The sequence below is a fragment of the Halictus rubicundus genome, chromosome 5 (genome assembly GCF_050948215.1).
Source record: "Halictus rubicundus isolate RS-2024b chromosome 5, iyHalRubi1_principal, whole genome shotgun sequence".
Taxonomy (NCBI): domain Eukaryota; kingdom Metazoa; phylum Arthropoda; class Insecta; order Hymenoptera; family Halictidae; genus Halictus; species Halictus rubicundus.
Genome location: NC_135153.1, coordinates 10,173,519 through 10,191,431, shown reverse-complemented (window position 1 = coordinate 10,191,431; position 17,913 = coordinate 10,173,519). Strand labels below are relative to the sequence as shown.

Below are 17,913 nucleotides of genomic sequence, written 5' to 3'. Positions count from 1 at the left end.
GTATTTCACGAATTATTTCAGGTAATATATGTATAATACGTAAAAATTAATTTGGTATGCAATTTTAGAGGTATTAAAACAGTTTGTAGGTTTTAATTAATTTGAGCGGGATTGTGCGAAGTTAGGAGGAGCCCGTATCAACTGCGATAGCGTTCAGTTTGAATAATGTATAAAATAAAGTAATTTAGAGTACAGTGAAATACAGAGATTTAAAGCACTTGAAAAATCCTAGTCACGGTGGTCACGTTTGAAAATCTGGTTGTTACGAATTTTAATTTGATCGCGACTTCAATTACTTTATATCTAATGTCGGTAGGGAAACTTGATGGAGATTCTCAGTTATGGTAATTTAACACTTTCACACTCTTTTATCTCAAATTTATTGAAATTCAAAAGATGCTTCCATCAGAAATGAGTAAATAAATTTCGTCATCAGTTATAAAAATTGTAAGAAATTTAGATACATTCGATCTTGCAATTTTTATAAAATATGAGGTCACATTTTGTGCTCGGTACGGTTATTGTTGAGAATGACGATTGGACTGGAGTTGCAATCGGAAACAATAGTAAGATTAAAGTGTTTACTCGGTATATGTCCAAAACACAGGTCTAGCCAGGGACATATATCGGCCAGGAGATACTTTGATCCACGCGGGCTTACCCGACAGTGGGGATAGTTCTGGGACTTTTATCGACTAAGCATTTGCGACAAATATAGAGTAAACACCGTATCGATTAAATCAAGAAATAAATCTATAGGCGACTCCCGTTTCTTTTGACGAACGCAGAAAATTTTTACTTCGCATAAAGACATCCGCTAAAGTATAACGATCACGAATCTTCGTCGGAGATCAACTATGTCCGCGATCGCCGACTCAAAAACAACATAATACATCTGCTCGGGGTCGCGTTACTTATCTGTTCGAACGCGCGACTAAAATTACGCGTCAGGTCGAGCCTTATTTCACAATGTCACCGGCCGTGTGATTATATCGATCGACGGCATTCCTCGTATCGATACGTTTTCGCAACAACGGAGAAACGCGCTCGCGCGCGCCGCCTGTCCCGCGAGTTGCGCTCTCGATCGCCTCGTAATTTCCTTCCGGCGCGGCGCGCGCGCGGCGGGTTTCGCGTAATTTATCGCCGAATCGCGTGTCGCGGTTAATAGAAACGTTGTGCGAGAAGACGACACTCGTTCTCGGAACGATCTTGAATCCTCGATCGCCAATTAGACGCTAAACCGTTCCTTTTCCACGCTCAAACTAAAACGATTGATGGATCGATCGTTACCCGCGAATGTATTCCGATCGAATGCAAACAATAAAAACGTTTAAAGAATTTAGAATATTATTCTACTATTTTCGACTCGTACAAAAAAATTAATATAGGAAATAAACGTCTATGTAGCCAAACAATTTTAATTTTACTCGCAAAATTCGAATAGTGTAAAAAATTTATGAATTAAAATAATTCCATGGGAGGTTGGTTTGTTATTGCATTTTATGACACTAAACAAATGGCAAGTATATCCGTATCCTATCGTAAAATATATTCATAATTTTCGTTTATGTAATTTCAACTATATACAAACGGAAAGTTTTAAGTCAGATAGTTCACCTGTTGAACTGACTAGACGTGAACCTTTAAAGCAGCGGTCCTTAACCTTTTCAGTGACCCCTTGAACCTAAAAATAAGTTCTCGCACCCCCGTGAAAAATTTGTTCCTATTTCTTTACTTAGAAAATTACATCTATTGCGAGATAATTTATTTACTGTGACATAAATATTCCGTCGAAAATTTCGAAACTTCTCTCGCACTCCCAGGGGTGTGCACCCCAGGTTAAGAACCACCGGTCCAAAGACATCGTAGCAAAAAGGAAGCTTGCATCTTTCCAAAAGCTCTAATTACACGTCATGCAGAATATTTGGATACACTTTTAGATTCGAGTGAAACAATTAGTACGGTATATGTGGACTAATTGTCTTCAGTTTCCTAGCCTGCCCATACATCATCAACGCTCTCCAAGAGCACGCAAGCTGGATCCAAGCACAGACCATGACGAATATTTGATTATGCTCCGGGAGCATTGTTACGAGCAGTCCCAGCCTCTCCAAAATGGAGGTTCAAAATGGTTCAGATACCCATGATCCACCCGTTGATTGCCTTCTTAGCTCATCTTCTTTGTCAACACTATGCCGTCGCCGAAACCGAGTGTACAGTACATCAAAAATATTTTATCTAGTTTCAACATCTCCTCCGAACGACGCTTTTCAACTACCTCCGGGCAATTCGAAACGAGACTGTCTCGAGATTTCTATCCGACGTGCTACATAATCAACGCTAATTGGCCAATTAGCCGGCGAGACGGGCGGCACAGAATTTCGAAACTATCTCGTTGAAATAAAAAATTCCGCGACTTTTCAAACCGGCGCGGCGGCGGCGATTGCTCCGGGTGATTCAAGGTCGCCGTGAAAATTCAGAGTCCTGTTATCGTTCCTCAGGTTTTTCGGAGCATCGTCGTCGGCGCTGTCCAAGTGGCCAAGCGAACACGAGCGTGCGCCAGTTGGTACGTGTGCACGTGACTGTTGCAAAAAGAGCACAGGACGTTGCATGTAGACGTCGATGCGGTGTACCTTGACACGGATGGCTCCCTGAATCAGCCGACAGCTAGCAACAAACATCACCTCGCTATCACACACGCCTACCGGCTGTGCGACGGGGAGCCCGGTGACAACGAGTGTGCGTGAGTGTGCGCCAGTTGACGAACGGCGCCGATAAGCCCGTCATCAGACTGACCAGACAAACGACGACGACCACGGCTTCGTAGGAAATTCCATTTCCTCCGGTCCCTGTCGTAGGCCGAACTCCTAATGCGACTGACATCGTCGCCCACCCCCCACTCCTCACCCCCGCACACCATCGTCCACTATTTTAGCGTTCAGCCATTTGCGAGCATTTTTTCAAATAGAACATATAGTTTTCTCGATATATGTCAGCAACACGGGTCTTGCCAGCGACATATATCGTCTAGGAGATACTATTCTTATTGTAATATTATGTTTGCATACCTCGGCGTCTGAGGATACCAGGCATACCCCGCGGTAGTGGGGATAGTTCTGCGACTTTTATCAGAAAGGTATTTGCGACATAGTATATTGAGCAAAGACTGAAAAATATGTGAAACAGGCAAATATCACGAGATTCGCATTGGAACGGTCAAGGAATGATGATTGGAAGTATTGAGACACGCCTCGGTTTCTAGAGATATTTTTAGTTTTGATGGACAAATGTACAGATATTCATACGTTCGTTGTAACTCGTGCAGCATGTATCAACGTGGTATCGCAATGCTTTCTTTCGGGCAGTGTTGCACGAACGTACTGTTCATCAGATACACGCGATGTTTCAGAACTTTTACTTTTTGACAAACATCCAACAGTTTCGAATTTCGTCTGCCAATCACGGCATTCTCTAGTTGGCTGGGGTTCCATGCTCCGAACGCGATTCAAATATTTTTGAAATGGAAGCTAATTAGTTCAACTACTTCCTTCTCTACTCGAACATAATTATTTCGATGCAGCCATAAATAATGAATTAATTAAAATTAATAAAAGAGAAAAATTTTAATTTTTTTCATTATTATTTATTTTTTATAAATTACATTACCTTGGCACCACTGAGTCGTTTAACACCACGTCTCGGGGGTTGAATCATAATTAAATAAAATAATTATTAACTATTATTAATTAAATAAAAGTACCACTGTTGTATCAAATACGCTCGCTCATGTTTTTATTTACGTTTGCAATTAGTCCTTAAAGGAACGAAGCAGACGAGGTGAGGCGGCGTACTGTATTGGCGGAGATTAGCGTTCTGGAGTTAATTACGCGTTAAACAATTAGTCGGTGGCCTCGGTAAACACCGAGGAACGTCACAAATGCACGAGGCTCGTCCAGAAAGTAAAAACCGACTGCAGAGAAGACTTCCTGGTAACCCTATCGCGTTTCAATCATGCGACATCATTGTTTCACACTTCCGATAAGGGAAACGCTATAAATGTATGAATAGCATTGTTCTGAAAAAGTGGTTCTGATTATAAAGTGCAATCTGTGATAACCAGATTGCCGATTTTGTTTATAAAAACGAGTCGGTGGAACACAAAATAATGAAAATTTTTAAAAATTATATTATTCGTAAGTTCTCAAAATTATTAAGAGAAGAAATAAATGTCTGTACAGCTCCTAGTTCTTGCGATCGATGCACCGCACCATTTCTCATTTCGTTCGCTGATGAGATTTTCAAAGTTCATAGTAGAGAAAATTTCAAAAATTCAGAAAAAAAGTTTCTCGCAACAAACACAAAACACGTTTCTGTGTCGAGTTAGTGACGAAACAATGAATTACGAATCCCTCCCGAGCAACGGAACTTTTTCAGTTAGATAATGATGAAAAAATTCTCCCGACATTTTCTTATGCATATTGGATTTTCAGTTTCTGTGCAAGGCTGGTACTTAGCGTGTTCCACACGGCGCGGCAGGGAAGACAGCTTTGAAAACGGGGCTCGACACGAGCAGCCCCCGGGGTGGCTCGAAACGGCTCCGAAGGAAGGGGGGATGGCTCTCTTCTTCCCTTTTTACTCCCCCACCCCTCGCCCTTCCCCCAGTTCCCCGTCACTGAATATAGCGAACGAGCACACTGGCACACTCTTATTGTCGGTTCCAGGCACTGGCATACCTGATCTTATGGGAAATCCATACTGGCCCTTACCTCGCCTGGAATATGAGGGGTGCGAGAGAGGCCCACCCCTCGCTCAAACTCTTTCCTTCCCTCTCGCAGTGCCAGGCTGCCCGTGTGATGAAGAAGCTCCACACCGAAGTCCACCCCCCTTGCTCGCCCTCCTCTTCTTCTTCTTCTTCTTCTTTCCAGTTCCAGTTCCAGTTCCAGTTCCAGCGAACTCGCCCCGGCGAGATCACAGCACCGTGGAAAAGCAAGGGGTGGCAGGGTGAAATAAAATTCGTGGTACGATCGGAAAGAATACGATTTCCTCCGGAGACACAAGTCTGAGGTGTAAAATGAAAGTACCTTAAACGTGGTTTCGTATTCGGGAACGCGAAATTTAAGAATTCGTGAACTATGCACTTCCCCTGTAGCTCGATCAATATGTTTCTTACTCGCATGAAATTTTACTTCCACGATTTCGGGTTCGTTACTTCTTTCTGACTCACTGTTCCAACCCTAGATAACTAAGCTTTTGTGAAAATTGTGACGTCAAATTATCCACCAAATATGACTTTAGCATTTTACTTGCACTACTTTTTTGGATCTCAAAGTATCTTTTTTTCTTTTTGCTTAAGGGAAAGCGACCAATTATTTTTCCAAGAGAAAAAGTTCTCAAATTCTGCGCTATACAGTGATTTCTCTATATATGTCGCCAAGGCGTAGGAGCCAACAGTGATTTCTCTATATATGTCGCCAAGGTTATAAATCATTCTACATTTCCAATCTATTAGAAACATTTTCGGCAAGAAATAAAAAATCGTTGTAAAAATTCTGTCGGTTAATTTTGCAAGGGTTGTGAACCGATTTTGAGTGTTTGAACTGTCAAATGTATCTATTTTCGAGATGCTAAAGGAGTCGTTTAGGGGAGTAATATTTGACTGAAATAGCGTTCAGCTGGCTGTGCATGTATACGATTGAATCGCTCGAAAATTAGCAAGTTGGGGGACCGAAATGCTCCTGAACAGTTGCGTGTCGGTCTGGCACGTGTATAACCGATTTAATTGCCTGATCGAATGGGAGCGATCGTGTCAGTGATAAACCAGAGACGTCGATATTGATATCGGGAATGCTGTTTCTTGGTTGATAACTTTAGAGAGGGCAAATCAACGGGGTGGATCGAAATACGCCGTTCCGCTCAACTTTCTTAGACATTAACCAACAATTCTCGTGGCTTTGTCGTCAGAAAATTTGACCCTTTCAGCGCCAAAAAATTAACTATCCTATAATTTGTAAATTTTTAACAATTCTATCTTATCACACTAGAATATCAGAATTTATGGATTCCTCACCGAGTTAAAATTTGTTTAGAAAATTGCCGTTTAATTTTGGCTCAGCATTTTTTACTGAATTTTAATTTTCTGATCAGCACTTTCGACTAAGCAATTTAAATTTAAATTAAAAATTTAATTTTTCTTTTTTGTGTTCGCATCGAAAAATTATACAAATTTTCCGTAATATTATATTGTCGTATATAAGTTTTCATAATCGTCTCGTTGCGCTGTACCTTTTCCAGTTGCGAACTTTTTACGATTCATTAGAGTCGCAGTTGAACTTGCGCAACAAGTGTCAGAAACTTCATTAGAAAGAATGGAATATGTATAACATTCCTATCATATTTCTTCGCCTGTCTATCGGCTTTTCCGTTAGGAGAAAAGACGATCTCGCATTGTTCCCATCGGTAAAATTCGCGATAGCCAATCAAGTCGGAACACATTAACCCCGGGGGCGAACCGGAGAAGGCAAAGTCGTAGAAAAGTAGTGTTTCGCGAGAGAATCGATTTTCCGTCATTTACAAGCTCCATTAAGTCCTCGGGATCGTCGTTAAAGGACGGGAACACCCCAAACCCCCCCACCCCACCCCCTTATGCCTAACCCTCCGAGCTTTTACGACGATTTTCCGCGTCTAGTAATTTAATCCTTTAACGAGAGAATCGCACGCCTCATTAGCGCGCTCCGGGATTCCACGCGTCTAGAACAGCTTTGGGAACCATGCAAAGTCGCTTTCGGCGGATCTTATCCGCGGGATTTTGAAAGCTCGCCGAGGAGTGACTTCCGGACATTTTCGGAACGAAAAATCTAAACCGAAAGCCGAAAATCGGCATTTAGTTGAACAGTTTCGCTTTTGCGGTTTCACGATGATACTACGACATTTAGAGCAGAAGGAACTTTTTTAGACGAAGAACATTCCGATCATTTTTATAGAACTGCCTTAAAAAATTTGAAAATTTATTGCACTATTATACAGAAATTATTTTCCTCAAATAGTCGATTTTTAACAACTGTACGCCTCACAACATTCCTAACGAGTTGGAAGCGTTAGCCCTCCTACTGCGACGCCTGGGTCTACTGTGACCCATACTATCAGAATTAATGAATTTCAAAATTTATTATACTATTGAACAGAAATTATTTTTCCCAAATAGTCGATTTTTAACAACTGTCCGCCTCACAACATTCTTAACGAGTTGGAAGCGTTAGCCCTCCTACTGCGACGCCTGGGTCTACTGTGACCCATAATATCAAAATTAAAGAATTTCAAAATTTATTATACTATTAAACAGAAATTATTTTCCCCAAATAGTCGATTTTTAACAACTGTACGCCTCACAACATTCCTAACGAGTTCGAAGCCTCCTACTGCGATGCCAGGGTCTACTGTGACCCATAATATAAAAATTAGAGAATTTCAAAATTTATTATGCTAAAAACATGCGAATCAAGTTTATTAACCTTTAGTCGCAGTGTGCTTATTGTGAAATAAATCTGTAATTAATTAATTTACACTAACTGTTAAGTAAAATAAAATGTTACATAGAAACGACATTACTTATGGTAGTAAAAGGTATTCCTAAATTGGTAGTCACGCGTGTTCGTTGACTGCTGCTGATTGAACTCGTCGAACTATACTACTCGATCGCCATAGTAAAGCCAGAGGCAAGACGAGGAAAAGAATGAATAAAACCTGAATCAGTCAATGAGACGATGGATGAATTGTTTCCACTTTAATCACGTTGCTAGTGCCAAGTTGTGCGACTATACGAATGGAATGTAATTAATTGAGGATACTACACTCGTCGTGCCACGATTGAAATTCAGGTCTCATTTCCTTGGAAACAATCACAGTCACGAGGCAATTATAATTTATCAGAAATTTGTGTATTCGCGTGCGATATATTTTTGTCTAAAAGAAATATTGATTTGCACAATTTATTTCCAAGAAAAGTAAATCCATTTCTAGTTCAAGGAACCTAGCTTCATTCACGAGGAATATATTTCATATTACAACAACAACCTAACAAATATTTTTAATTTAAACAAATTGAAATTTAAGGGAAATGCATGTACATCGCTAAATGCTTCACAGGACTCCAAATAGAATTGCACATAGAATTTAAATAATAAACTTAGAATTTAAATAAATAGTAATTATTAATTATGTACATTTCCTTGATATGTACTAACGTTATCTTCCGAATTGAGAGCTGCCGATTTCGCAGAGATGCAAATGAATGCGATTCACAGTTAAAGTAGTCGGAAGGTATGGAGTAAATGTTACAGGCTTTGGATTAATACGTTAAAAGCGTCCTAGTTACAAACATTTCTTCCTGTTTCCTTTTAAACGCGTCGTCCATTCTCAGCTAATCCAGCTTACCTTTTGCCGTGTTCTTCGAATAATGTACGCGGCAGGGGCTAGGGGGAGGGGGGAAGGGAGAGACTCTAATCGCATTATGTAATAGTGCCAAATACATCGTCCCCGAATTCTACGCTTATCTTTTATCTGTTTCGTTTTACGCGAGAACCGACCCGCACAGGTCCGTCAAAAAAACATTTGAATTTCAAAAGAATTTTAAATGTGTCTGTTGGTTCGTATTAGCGGCAAATTCCGGGTAAAATGTGACCATTGTTTACGTATTGCCGATCCTATCCGGAAGCTGTGAATAACAATTTTTAAGCAATGTTTTTGATGAATATTATCGTTATAAAATTACATTTACATTGGACAAATTAATAGTAATTTGAATTGCATTTTAAATTACACTTGTATGTAATATTCATAACTCTGTCGAAATGTTAAATGGAAAAATAGTGAGATTTTACATTAAATAATTATTAGCCTAAATTTAAGCGGGGTCCCATTGGCCCCAATAGTTCGCTTAAGGGTTAAACAAAGGGTTTTCTTCTGGTAATTACTAATGAAACCGATTCGCGGTAATACATAAACGGTATAATTTGATGGTTAGATTTTACGGTATAGTTCTTTAAATTTTACATTTTTCCTAGTAGAAAGCAAGCGTGAAAATGCTTAAAGTGACGAGACAAAAAGTTGCGTGCTCATGTATAAAATCCTCCGAATGGGGCAAAGAGTTCATAATAACTTTGCCAGAGAACACTACTGGGGCGCGGTTAGCACGCATAAAGGACCTACCACACTAATCCAATTCCAGCTAAATGAAAAATGCGAAGGTATTTTACCTTGCTAGAAGCAGATTAACCACGGAATTACAAAAAGATACGATATTATTGCAAACCATTCTTCCGCCATCGACTTTGGTTAAGTAACGAGCTGCAACAAATCCCGCGGCCATCGCGTTACAGAGAGCAGTGTGAATCAGACATAAAGAATTTTCAGCAACGACTAACCGGGTAAATCAAACGCACAATGGATTTTCATGACGAGGTTCGCGAAAAATGTGTGTATTTCGTTGCTTCACGCTCGACTACTGTCAACTGAATAGACAATGTGAATCATGCTCGTCGCACCGGGACGCAGGACGAATAACAATCGGATAAATAAATTTTCTAACACAACAATTGCGATTTTCGAATACCGTCGCGCCAAAAATATTCGAAAAGGAGCCTTCGAATTTCTAAAACAATTTAAAATCCTGTTTATTTAACCGTGGAACTTTGCGAGAATTATATCTGGGTATTTCGAAATTCGAAACTTTCTTTCACGAAAGACATTTTTATCGCAAGTGATTTAAAACACTTGTTATTGCAATATTATCGATTTTTTAACACGATAAATTTCAACGAACGCCGACGGAATATTTTATATTTATTATATTCTAGGAAATATTTGAGTGCCCCCCTACTAAAAAATATTCGCGTACAAGATAAACATGCTATAGTAAGTTGTATAAAAATTTATGTAAAATACCGTAAGCGATCGGCTTTAGTTTTTTTTTTAAATCCGTTCCAAATAGGTGTATAAATCTCTGCAACTGTTCACGGATGAACTGTAAACCGTGCGCTTCGAAAGGGATGCAGCGTATACGCAAATAAATTAATGCTTTCAAGGTAAAAATTCAAAGCATATCGCTTCCGCACGTTTCCCCGCGTAGCCAGTTTTGATTCACTGCCATTGACGACGGCCACCGGTGTAAACTATTTTTTTTTTTTTTCGTAGTAATGAATTCAAACGAGGTTCGGACAACACGGAAGTGGCCAACCTTAATTTTTTCACTTCAAAAGCATTAATCCATTCCACCTCACCGCCTTTCCTTTGAAAATGTAAAATTTCAAGGTATTACTATTAACCGTGTCATCGAATGCAACTTTACCTGAGATGCGCATAAATTGGTCTGACAAGATTCTCGAAATCGATACAACATTTTTACATGAAATTTGTAGTAACATATTCGTGACATTTTCCCGATTGAAACGAGCCTAAACACGACACCATTCGGAGCACATTTGCGAGTTTAATTCACGATACAGTAGAACCTCTATTATCCGAACTGATCAGTAGAACAGTTACTCAGAGCTACACTGTTAGAGTACATCTTTACCGAGTTGCGCAATGTATCGTACATTGTACACGAATCGCTTTAAATGTTTACAGTGTTCGGGTATCGCCAGTTCGGATAGTCGAGGTTCCACTGAATCGTCAATTAAACGAGTAAACAACCTCCGAATGGTGTCATGTTTCTACTCGTTTTAATCAGAAAAATGTCGCAAATAAGTCGGTGGAAGTTTCGCGAGGAGAATCGGTAGTGGGGAGAAATTTTGTCAAAAATATCGTGGCCGACCTCTTTCGCCTACACCGAACACGTTACTGGACATCGAGGTACTAACGAGGGTTAAATCCCAAGAATACACAATTTCATTCCCCGAAAGGTTTAATCCCAATAATTTCCTTGCGGCCCGACGGAAATAACCGAGAAGTATCCGAACCGCGGGGGTGGATTCGAGCTTCATCCCTTGACAGGCGCGCGGGCGTGAAAAACTTCGAAATCCAGCAGGAAGAAAGCTGGTCCGTCGTGGAAACGAAAGGGAACCCGGAGGGAAGATTGATTGCCCTCTGAATGAGCAGGAGAAAGAGAAGAAATCGAGGGGGTTGAGGAGTAAGCCAGGGGTTGGGGAGAGCGGGGGGCGGGGAGGGGTCGAGGGAGAAAGAAGGTACACGGGGGAGAAAACCGGTGAACGAAGACGAAGAGGGGGAGGATGAGGGAGCTGGAAAAATATAACCTGTTGGACCGCGAAGGAGCGAGAGGAAGAGCGCAAGCGCGAAAGAGAGGGACGATTCGGAGGGAAAGAGAGGGAAAGAGGAGGAAAGAGAGGCAGCGGAGCGAGACAGGCTCGTTAGCCCGAGGTCCGGGGAACGGGGCGCAAAGGGAGGAGGACGCAACGGGGTAGGGAGAAGGACGCGGACACGTCCCGAACCTGCCTTAATTCTAACTTGACATCCGCGGTTCAATTTTGATCGGATCGATCTAAGTGGCGCAGCAGCAGCACCGGGTAAACCGGCCACCAGTATTTACTACCCCTTCCCTTGTTTTCTCTCTCCCCTTGTTCAAGCGTTGTAATCACTTTTGTTGTGTAGCGGAATTAGCCCGATGCTCACAGATCGTAACCGAGGGGATGCGTAGCCGTAATACAACGGCGTTTGAAAGTTTCAGGGCGCACTTTATTTCCGAACAAACAAAGATTTTCCCTCGAGCGCAGCCAACCCCCGTAACCGTGTACGGTTTCACGGATATTCCCCGAGCACCATCCCCGGATCTATTAATTTTCGAAGTCTAACCCGGGATTTTGAACTAAGTTTAGCTCCGGGACGGTGTAACCTGCGAGGCTTTTTTATGCATTCGATTTAATTCGGGACGATGAAATTTTAAAAGGTCGCTGGAATAGAAACTTCGCCATTAAGTAAAAATTGTAGGGGTAGCGAGTCGAGGGGAAAATTTTTCAAAAAATTAAAATTACACTTTTAGATATTGCTAAGCTCGAAACTGTCTGTGGAATAATTTTAAAAAGAGCATGAACAAATAAAATTATTTTGCTGGTAAAAATATATTTTTAAAAGACCGTTTAGCTTTAGTTACAATTTCAACGTGCTTTTTTAAATATCCTGCTCGAAAACATTTCTCTGAACCCCATGATCCAAGCATATGCAATTAATCGGAGATTTTAACGACGTTTCGAACGGCCCCTACCCTACACGCTGCACCAAAATTGAATTTCCACATCAATTAGGTGCAACACGAGTAATTGGAATATATATATATATATATATATATATGTATATATTCACTCAGAAATTCGGAATATGCAACTATCATAATAAAATTCAGAACGATTGCAATCGACACAAATTTGCACAGACCTACATATTAAAATGACTCCTACATTAATCCGACATATAACAAAAAATGGGAAAATACCAAAAAGTTAAAGCACATCACACTTTTCAATACATCCTTAAAATGTATATTTAAACTGTTATTAATTTAAAAATTTGTTTCGAAAATATTTCTCTAGATTTATTGCAAGAAGAAAGAACAAAATTGTAACAGTTATAGTTATTCTAATTACACATTTTATTATGGTCTTCCACTTTTGTGTAAATTGTCCTACATATTTTCAGTAGCGCAAAAACTGCTTTTCACTTTGAGTAAAATGATTATTTCAATATTTATTTTGCAAATCAAATCTATACGATATAAATAAAAACAAAATCTATACGATATCTCAAATTTCAGAAAATTCTGCTCCAATTTTCGTTGGAGTACAATTTTTTACACCCCAAAAATCTCTGAACCGAGACAAATTTCGTCAGGAATATTTCACCCTAATGCAACACCCCGGGGATAAAATTTAGACCAGCGACGCAACTGATTTAAATGCGGCTAGTCACGAAGGCTCTTCGATCGAGCACGTGCTCGATCGGCCGCCCTGGAAACGCGATCCGCGGATTATCTTTCGCGCGAGATATTACAGGCCTAATCTGGCCGAGGAAAAAGAAAAGGCTTCGTGATAAGACAGATCCGACGAGTTCGTCGATGGTACGTCGTCGATTTCCGCCGATCAATGAGAGTTACGCGAAAAATCAACAATTATACGTAGAAGTTTTCAGACACGTTTACATAACTCGTAAATCCCGGCAGTATATTTCGCGAGAATCAGAGAAAACGAAAACTTGTCGCCTACACACACAAAAACAATATCGTTGTTTTTAAATAATATACAATCTGTTTTTCTACACTTTTAAACGTTCGAGAAACACACTAGATGCAATTAGAATTTAGTACAGTGACGGAAAAATTTGAAAGAAATCTGTTCCTATTGATGCTTCAATCAATTGTATAAAGTACTTTTTTTCATAAAAAATTAATTTCACTGAAAATTCCTTGCCAAGGTACTTTTATTCTGTCGAAATAATTTTGGAGTTGAAACTTCTGACAAATTCAAAGAACATTAATATGCTCATTGTACCAACAAATTTACCCCAATTTGTACTAAATTCGAATAGTATTGCATAAAAGAATGTATAAATCGAATGATTAGATAGAAAGAATATTGAAAGCGTAATATTACGATATTACAAAAATAAGAAATGAATGAGTACACTGCTAGTAGTGCTAAGTAGACTTTTATCTTCTATCAGAAACTTTTCGAAGATGGTCGATCAATCTTTTTCACTCTCCGATTAACCCTTCCGTCAATAATATTTACCAGCACGCTTAGTACAGCAATCTTCCACACTTAAGATTGTTCCAAAGTTGCAAAACTGCATTCGACTTTCCCAGATAATTTATCACAGATTTTAATTTCTCAAAGGTATCAACTCCCAAGGCTTCGAAAATAATTGAACACCGGTAGAAATCGAACCACAATACCGTAATTACTCTAGACAGCGATGATCCCTGTGTACGCTTGAAGTATCGGTGCTCACTGGGAACGGTTAGTATATCGACGCGCAGCGGTGGCGGGTCTCCGGTAGTTCGAGAAACAAAAATCAGAAATAACGACGCAGCTGACGGTTAATGAGTCAATACGCGTTAAGTGTCGCCCTCGCAACTTTTACCCGCGTGTCCCGGGTAACATTTGCGTAACTCTTTCAATTAAAACTTTCGCGGCCGGTTCATCTTCTCCCCCGTTCCAAAAACACACGGAGCGTCGAGTGGGCGGCTATGGGGGCGTAAAGGGAGGGGGTGGCAGAGAGAGAGAGTGGGTGTCCGAGGGGTGGGGGTAGTAGTAGTAGAGTAGCGACGGAATAATGAGTTCCGTGGAACGAGTGGCTCCGGGGTCGTGCAAAACTCGATCTCCAAACTCGATCCCGGACGGATTTTCCGGCCGTTACGAAAATTGCTCGCCCTTCGAAAACGGGTCTGTTTATCGCGACGCGCACGGTTCATGCCGGCGAACGTGCCTGCGTGCGTGCGTGCGTGCGTGCGTGCGTGCGTTTGTACGCGCTCGCGCGATCCCTCGGCCGCAATTTCACACGACACTTTGCGAGTAGCCGGCGAACGTAACGACGAACAACCTTGAACCCCGTCGTCGCTTCGCGTTAAACTTTGACACCCGGCGAAACGGTTCTCGTTTTTTGCTCGAACCGCGACGGATACATCGCCGACTGATTTACGGGGCCTCGCCGCGCAGCGAAAAGAAAAGAGAGAGAGAGAGAGAAAAAAAGGAGAAGTCCGATCACGTGGCAACGCAGTGGCAGCAATCGGTCGACTCACCTTGTGGTGCTGCATGATGGCAGTGGCCTTTCGCTTAGCGGACATATTCAGTCCCGACTGGTCTGTCTTTCTTCACCGCGTGCAACGGTAATCGTGGTTCCCTCTCTTTTTTCTTGCGTCCTTGTCCCTCCGGCCGTTAACCGTCTCTTCGCTCTCGCTCTGTCTAGCGGGATCTTCTTCTTTGTCGATTCGGTACCACCCGCGCTACCGAAAACCACCGATCACAAAAACAATAAGAAAGAGATCTCTCTGTGTGTGTGTGTGTGTGTCTGCTATCCCCGTTTCTCTGGAGGGATTCGGGTCCCACTGTCCTTGTCTCGTAGGCGCGTACACACGCGCACAAACTGGCACACACAAAAACACACGCGCGCGCGCGCGTGGGTACACGGAGTGAGAGACCGATAACAGAAACTGGAGCGAGAGAGAGAGAGAGAGAGAGAAAGAGAAAGAAAGAGACGGAGATGTCTCGAATTCGTCTCGATAGCACGTTTCACCCGCGAACTTTCGCGGAGTTCTCGGGTTTTAGTCTCGTCTCTGTCGCGCACTCGCGGTCTGTCTCGTTCTCTGGCCGACGCGTATGCACGGTCGCGCACTCTATCCTTGTTCGGCGCACAGCCGCGAACTTTAAGCTCGCGCACAACAACACCACGCAGCAGCGCCGCGAACCACCGCGCGATAAAATTCCCGCGGTCGCCGCAGGTGCCGACGTAGTGGTAGACGGGTGCGAGAGTGGCAAAAAGGGCAGCGAGCGAGCAAACGAGCGGAGAGCCAAGCGGCAAGCGAGGCGAGGCGAGGCGGAGGCGGAGGCGGAGGCGAGCCCGCACGAAAACTGTCCCGTCCTAGAGACCGATTCGAACTTCCGCTCACGTACACGCGATACTCGCCGGCCCGGCTGCCTCTATATAGTCCATCGAGTCGATGCGACAACACTGCCAGAATCGCGATCAGCTGGTCGATCGAAACGTTCGGTCATCACAAGAGGGGCACAGTCACTCCAATCACTGACAGCGTTCCCCGTACGATCTCCGTGTATAACGACCGGTAAAATACCCGCGCGCGTGTGTGTACGGTGTGTGGTTGTGTATGTCGGCAAGCAGGGTGCAGCCGTCGAAGCGGTCGTAGTCGTGTCGCACAATTCACAATAATCTCGCCGCGCGGTTAGATCGGCGGGAATCGACACGGGAATGAATGTACGTAGTATGGTGACCCCGCTCCGTCTCTCCAGTCAGAGGAATGATCGTGTTTTCCTCGTGCGGGGGTCGCGTGACCGCGCACGCCGCGGCTCTCTCGACTTCGATGAATAGAAGGATCGTCAATCGTTGCGCACGATCCTGTATCGATGTCCCCGTTGTTGTATCATTCGGCTGTGCACGGAGATGATATTCGCTCCACACCCGGTTCTCCAGGGAGCGCGAATGTGCGAAAAGAAAACGCGACACACGTTCCCCTCGTTCCTACTTGCGATAGTTAAGAGAGCGCCACGCTCGTAGACGAGATCATAGAACGTCCTCACATCACGAGCGCTCACGGCAAACTGGCGACTGGCGACGCGGCGGCGACCCCCCTCCCCTCGACCCACCTCACCCTTTCCACTACTCTCCTCGCCGCCGCCGCGCCGCTCCCCTGTAGCACTCGACTCCCCCACGTCTCCTCACCCTAACCACGCCAACCTCACTCCACGTTTCTCCCATACCCCACTCTCCCTTTGCTAGTCGCACTCCTTCTCCTTTCTCTCTCTCCTTCCCCCCTGCCCCGCTCTGTCTCTCTCTCTCTCTCTCACTCTCTCCCGTCCCCTCGTTACGTCTCTGTCTCTCCCTGACGCCGCGCCCTGCTATGACCCGCGCCGCTCTCGCTCCCCAACGGTCCTCCTCGAACACGTCAACCCTCTCTCCCTCATCCCCCGTTCCTTTCGTCCCTCTCTCTCTCTCCCTCTCTCTCTCTCTCTCTCTCTCTCTCTCTCTCTCTCTCTGTCGCTCCCTATTTGATGCGGCGGTCTCTCTCCCGCGGACAGTCCTTCTCTGTTTTCCTTTCTGCTGTTCCAGCGCCCTTGCCGGTTCCTCTCGACCCTCGCTAGCCCGCGGAGGCGGCAGCGGAGGCGGTAAGGTAGGGTCTGTCACCATCAGAACACAGAAGAGGCCGCTGGACGGGTAACTCCAAGGGAAAGCAGGGATTGAAAGGGGCGCAAGGGGCCGCACACGGACGTCCATAGGGCTTTCGGGGGAGCGAGAGGGGAGGGAGAGAACACGACGGAGTACCTTTGGCTGTGTGGCGTTGGGGCGAAGGGGGACAACGGGAATAGCGAGGGGGCAAGGGGCGCGGGTACTCATCGGCCGAAGGGGCTTTTACGGGTGTGTTAGGCTTGTGCTTAGGAGGGTATGTGTATACGCCGCTCTGCTGCTGCTGCCTAGCTTCTCTCTCTCTCTCTCTATCTCTCTCTCGCTCCGTCTCTCTTCTGTATGGACACGTCGTCGCCGCCTGTGTGGATACGCGGACGTACACGGGTCCGTGGTCTCTGTTGCTTGCCATCTATCTGTACGCCCATCTTTGTCCCCTTGCCCTCGCCCGTGGCGAGCTGGTGTGCGATATCAATGCCCAGTTCTGCCCGTGTGCGCGACGCCAACTTACACGCGCGCCGCGCTGATGATGACGAGTCATCTGAGCGCTGGCTCGCTCGCTCGCTCGCTAGGCTTCGGATACGTATCCCGACGGGTCTTTGATAGCGCCGTCTTTCGAGTTATTAGCTGACCGGGGGTATCGGCGACTGCTGCTGCGACCACCTGCGGCCTTGATAAGGGAGGATGCGTGCTGCAAGGATGTTCAACTTTGAATCTAGGAACCCGCTGGAGCAGCCAACCCTCCCACCTCTCCGCGCGAACAGTTTTACAAAAGAGACGTTGTACCTCCTTGGTACAGGGAGGCCGTTCTGTTCGCGTAACGCGCGGGAGGCCACGGGTGGCCGTGGACTTGGAATTCGAAACGGTTTCGCGTGTTCCAGACGCGTACTTGTTGTTCGACGCTGCCGTACAACGGTTTTCGATATTTCGAAACCGATTCGAAATAGTTTCGCTTTCGATGAGCCCGAACTTTCGGCTAGCTCGAGTTTTAGCCGATGTAATTGCGTTCCTACGCCCGACTCGACGGCGATAACGCTTTTCTGCAAAAACTTTCAT

The 17,913-nt window shown here is 43.9% G+C and overlaps 1 protein-coding gene across 3 annotated transcripts in view; it reads right to left on the bottom strand.

The window, feature by feature from the left end:
• LOC143354271 (nucleolar protein 4-like) overlaps nucleotides 1-16,265 on the bottom strand; it is a 131,710-nt gene extending 115,445 nt beyond the window's left edge. For all 3 annotated transcript variants that reach the window (XM_076788227.1, XM_076788228.1, XM_076788229.1), the window contains exon 1: nucleotides 14,744-16,265. In XM_076788227.1, coding sequence (XP_076644342.1) covers nucleotides 14,744-14,788 — 45 coding nt within the window. In that variant the 5' untranslated portion in view covers nucleotides 14,789-16,265. The remainder of the gene's footprint in view (nucleotides 1-14,743) is intronic.
• Nucleotides 16,266-17,913: the final 1,648 nt, after the last annotated feature.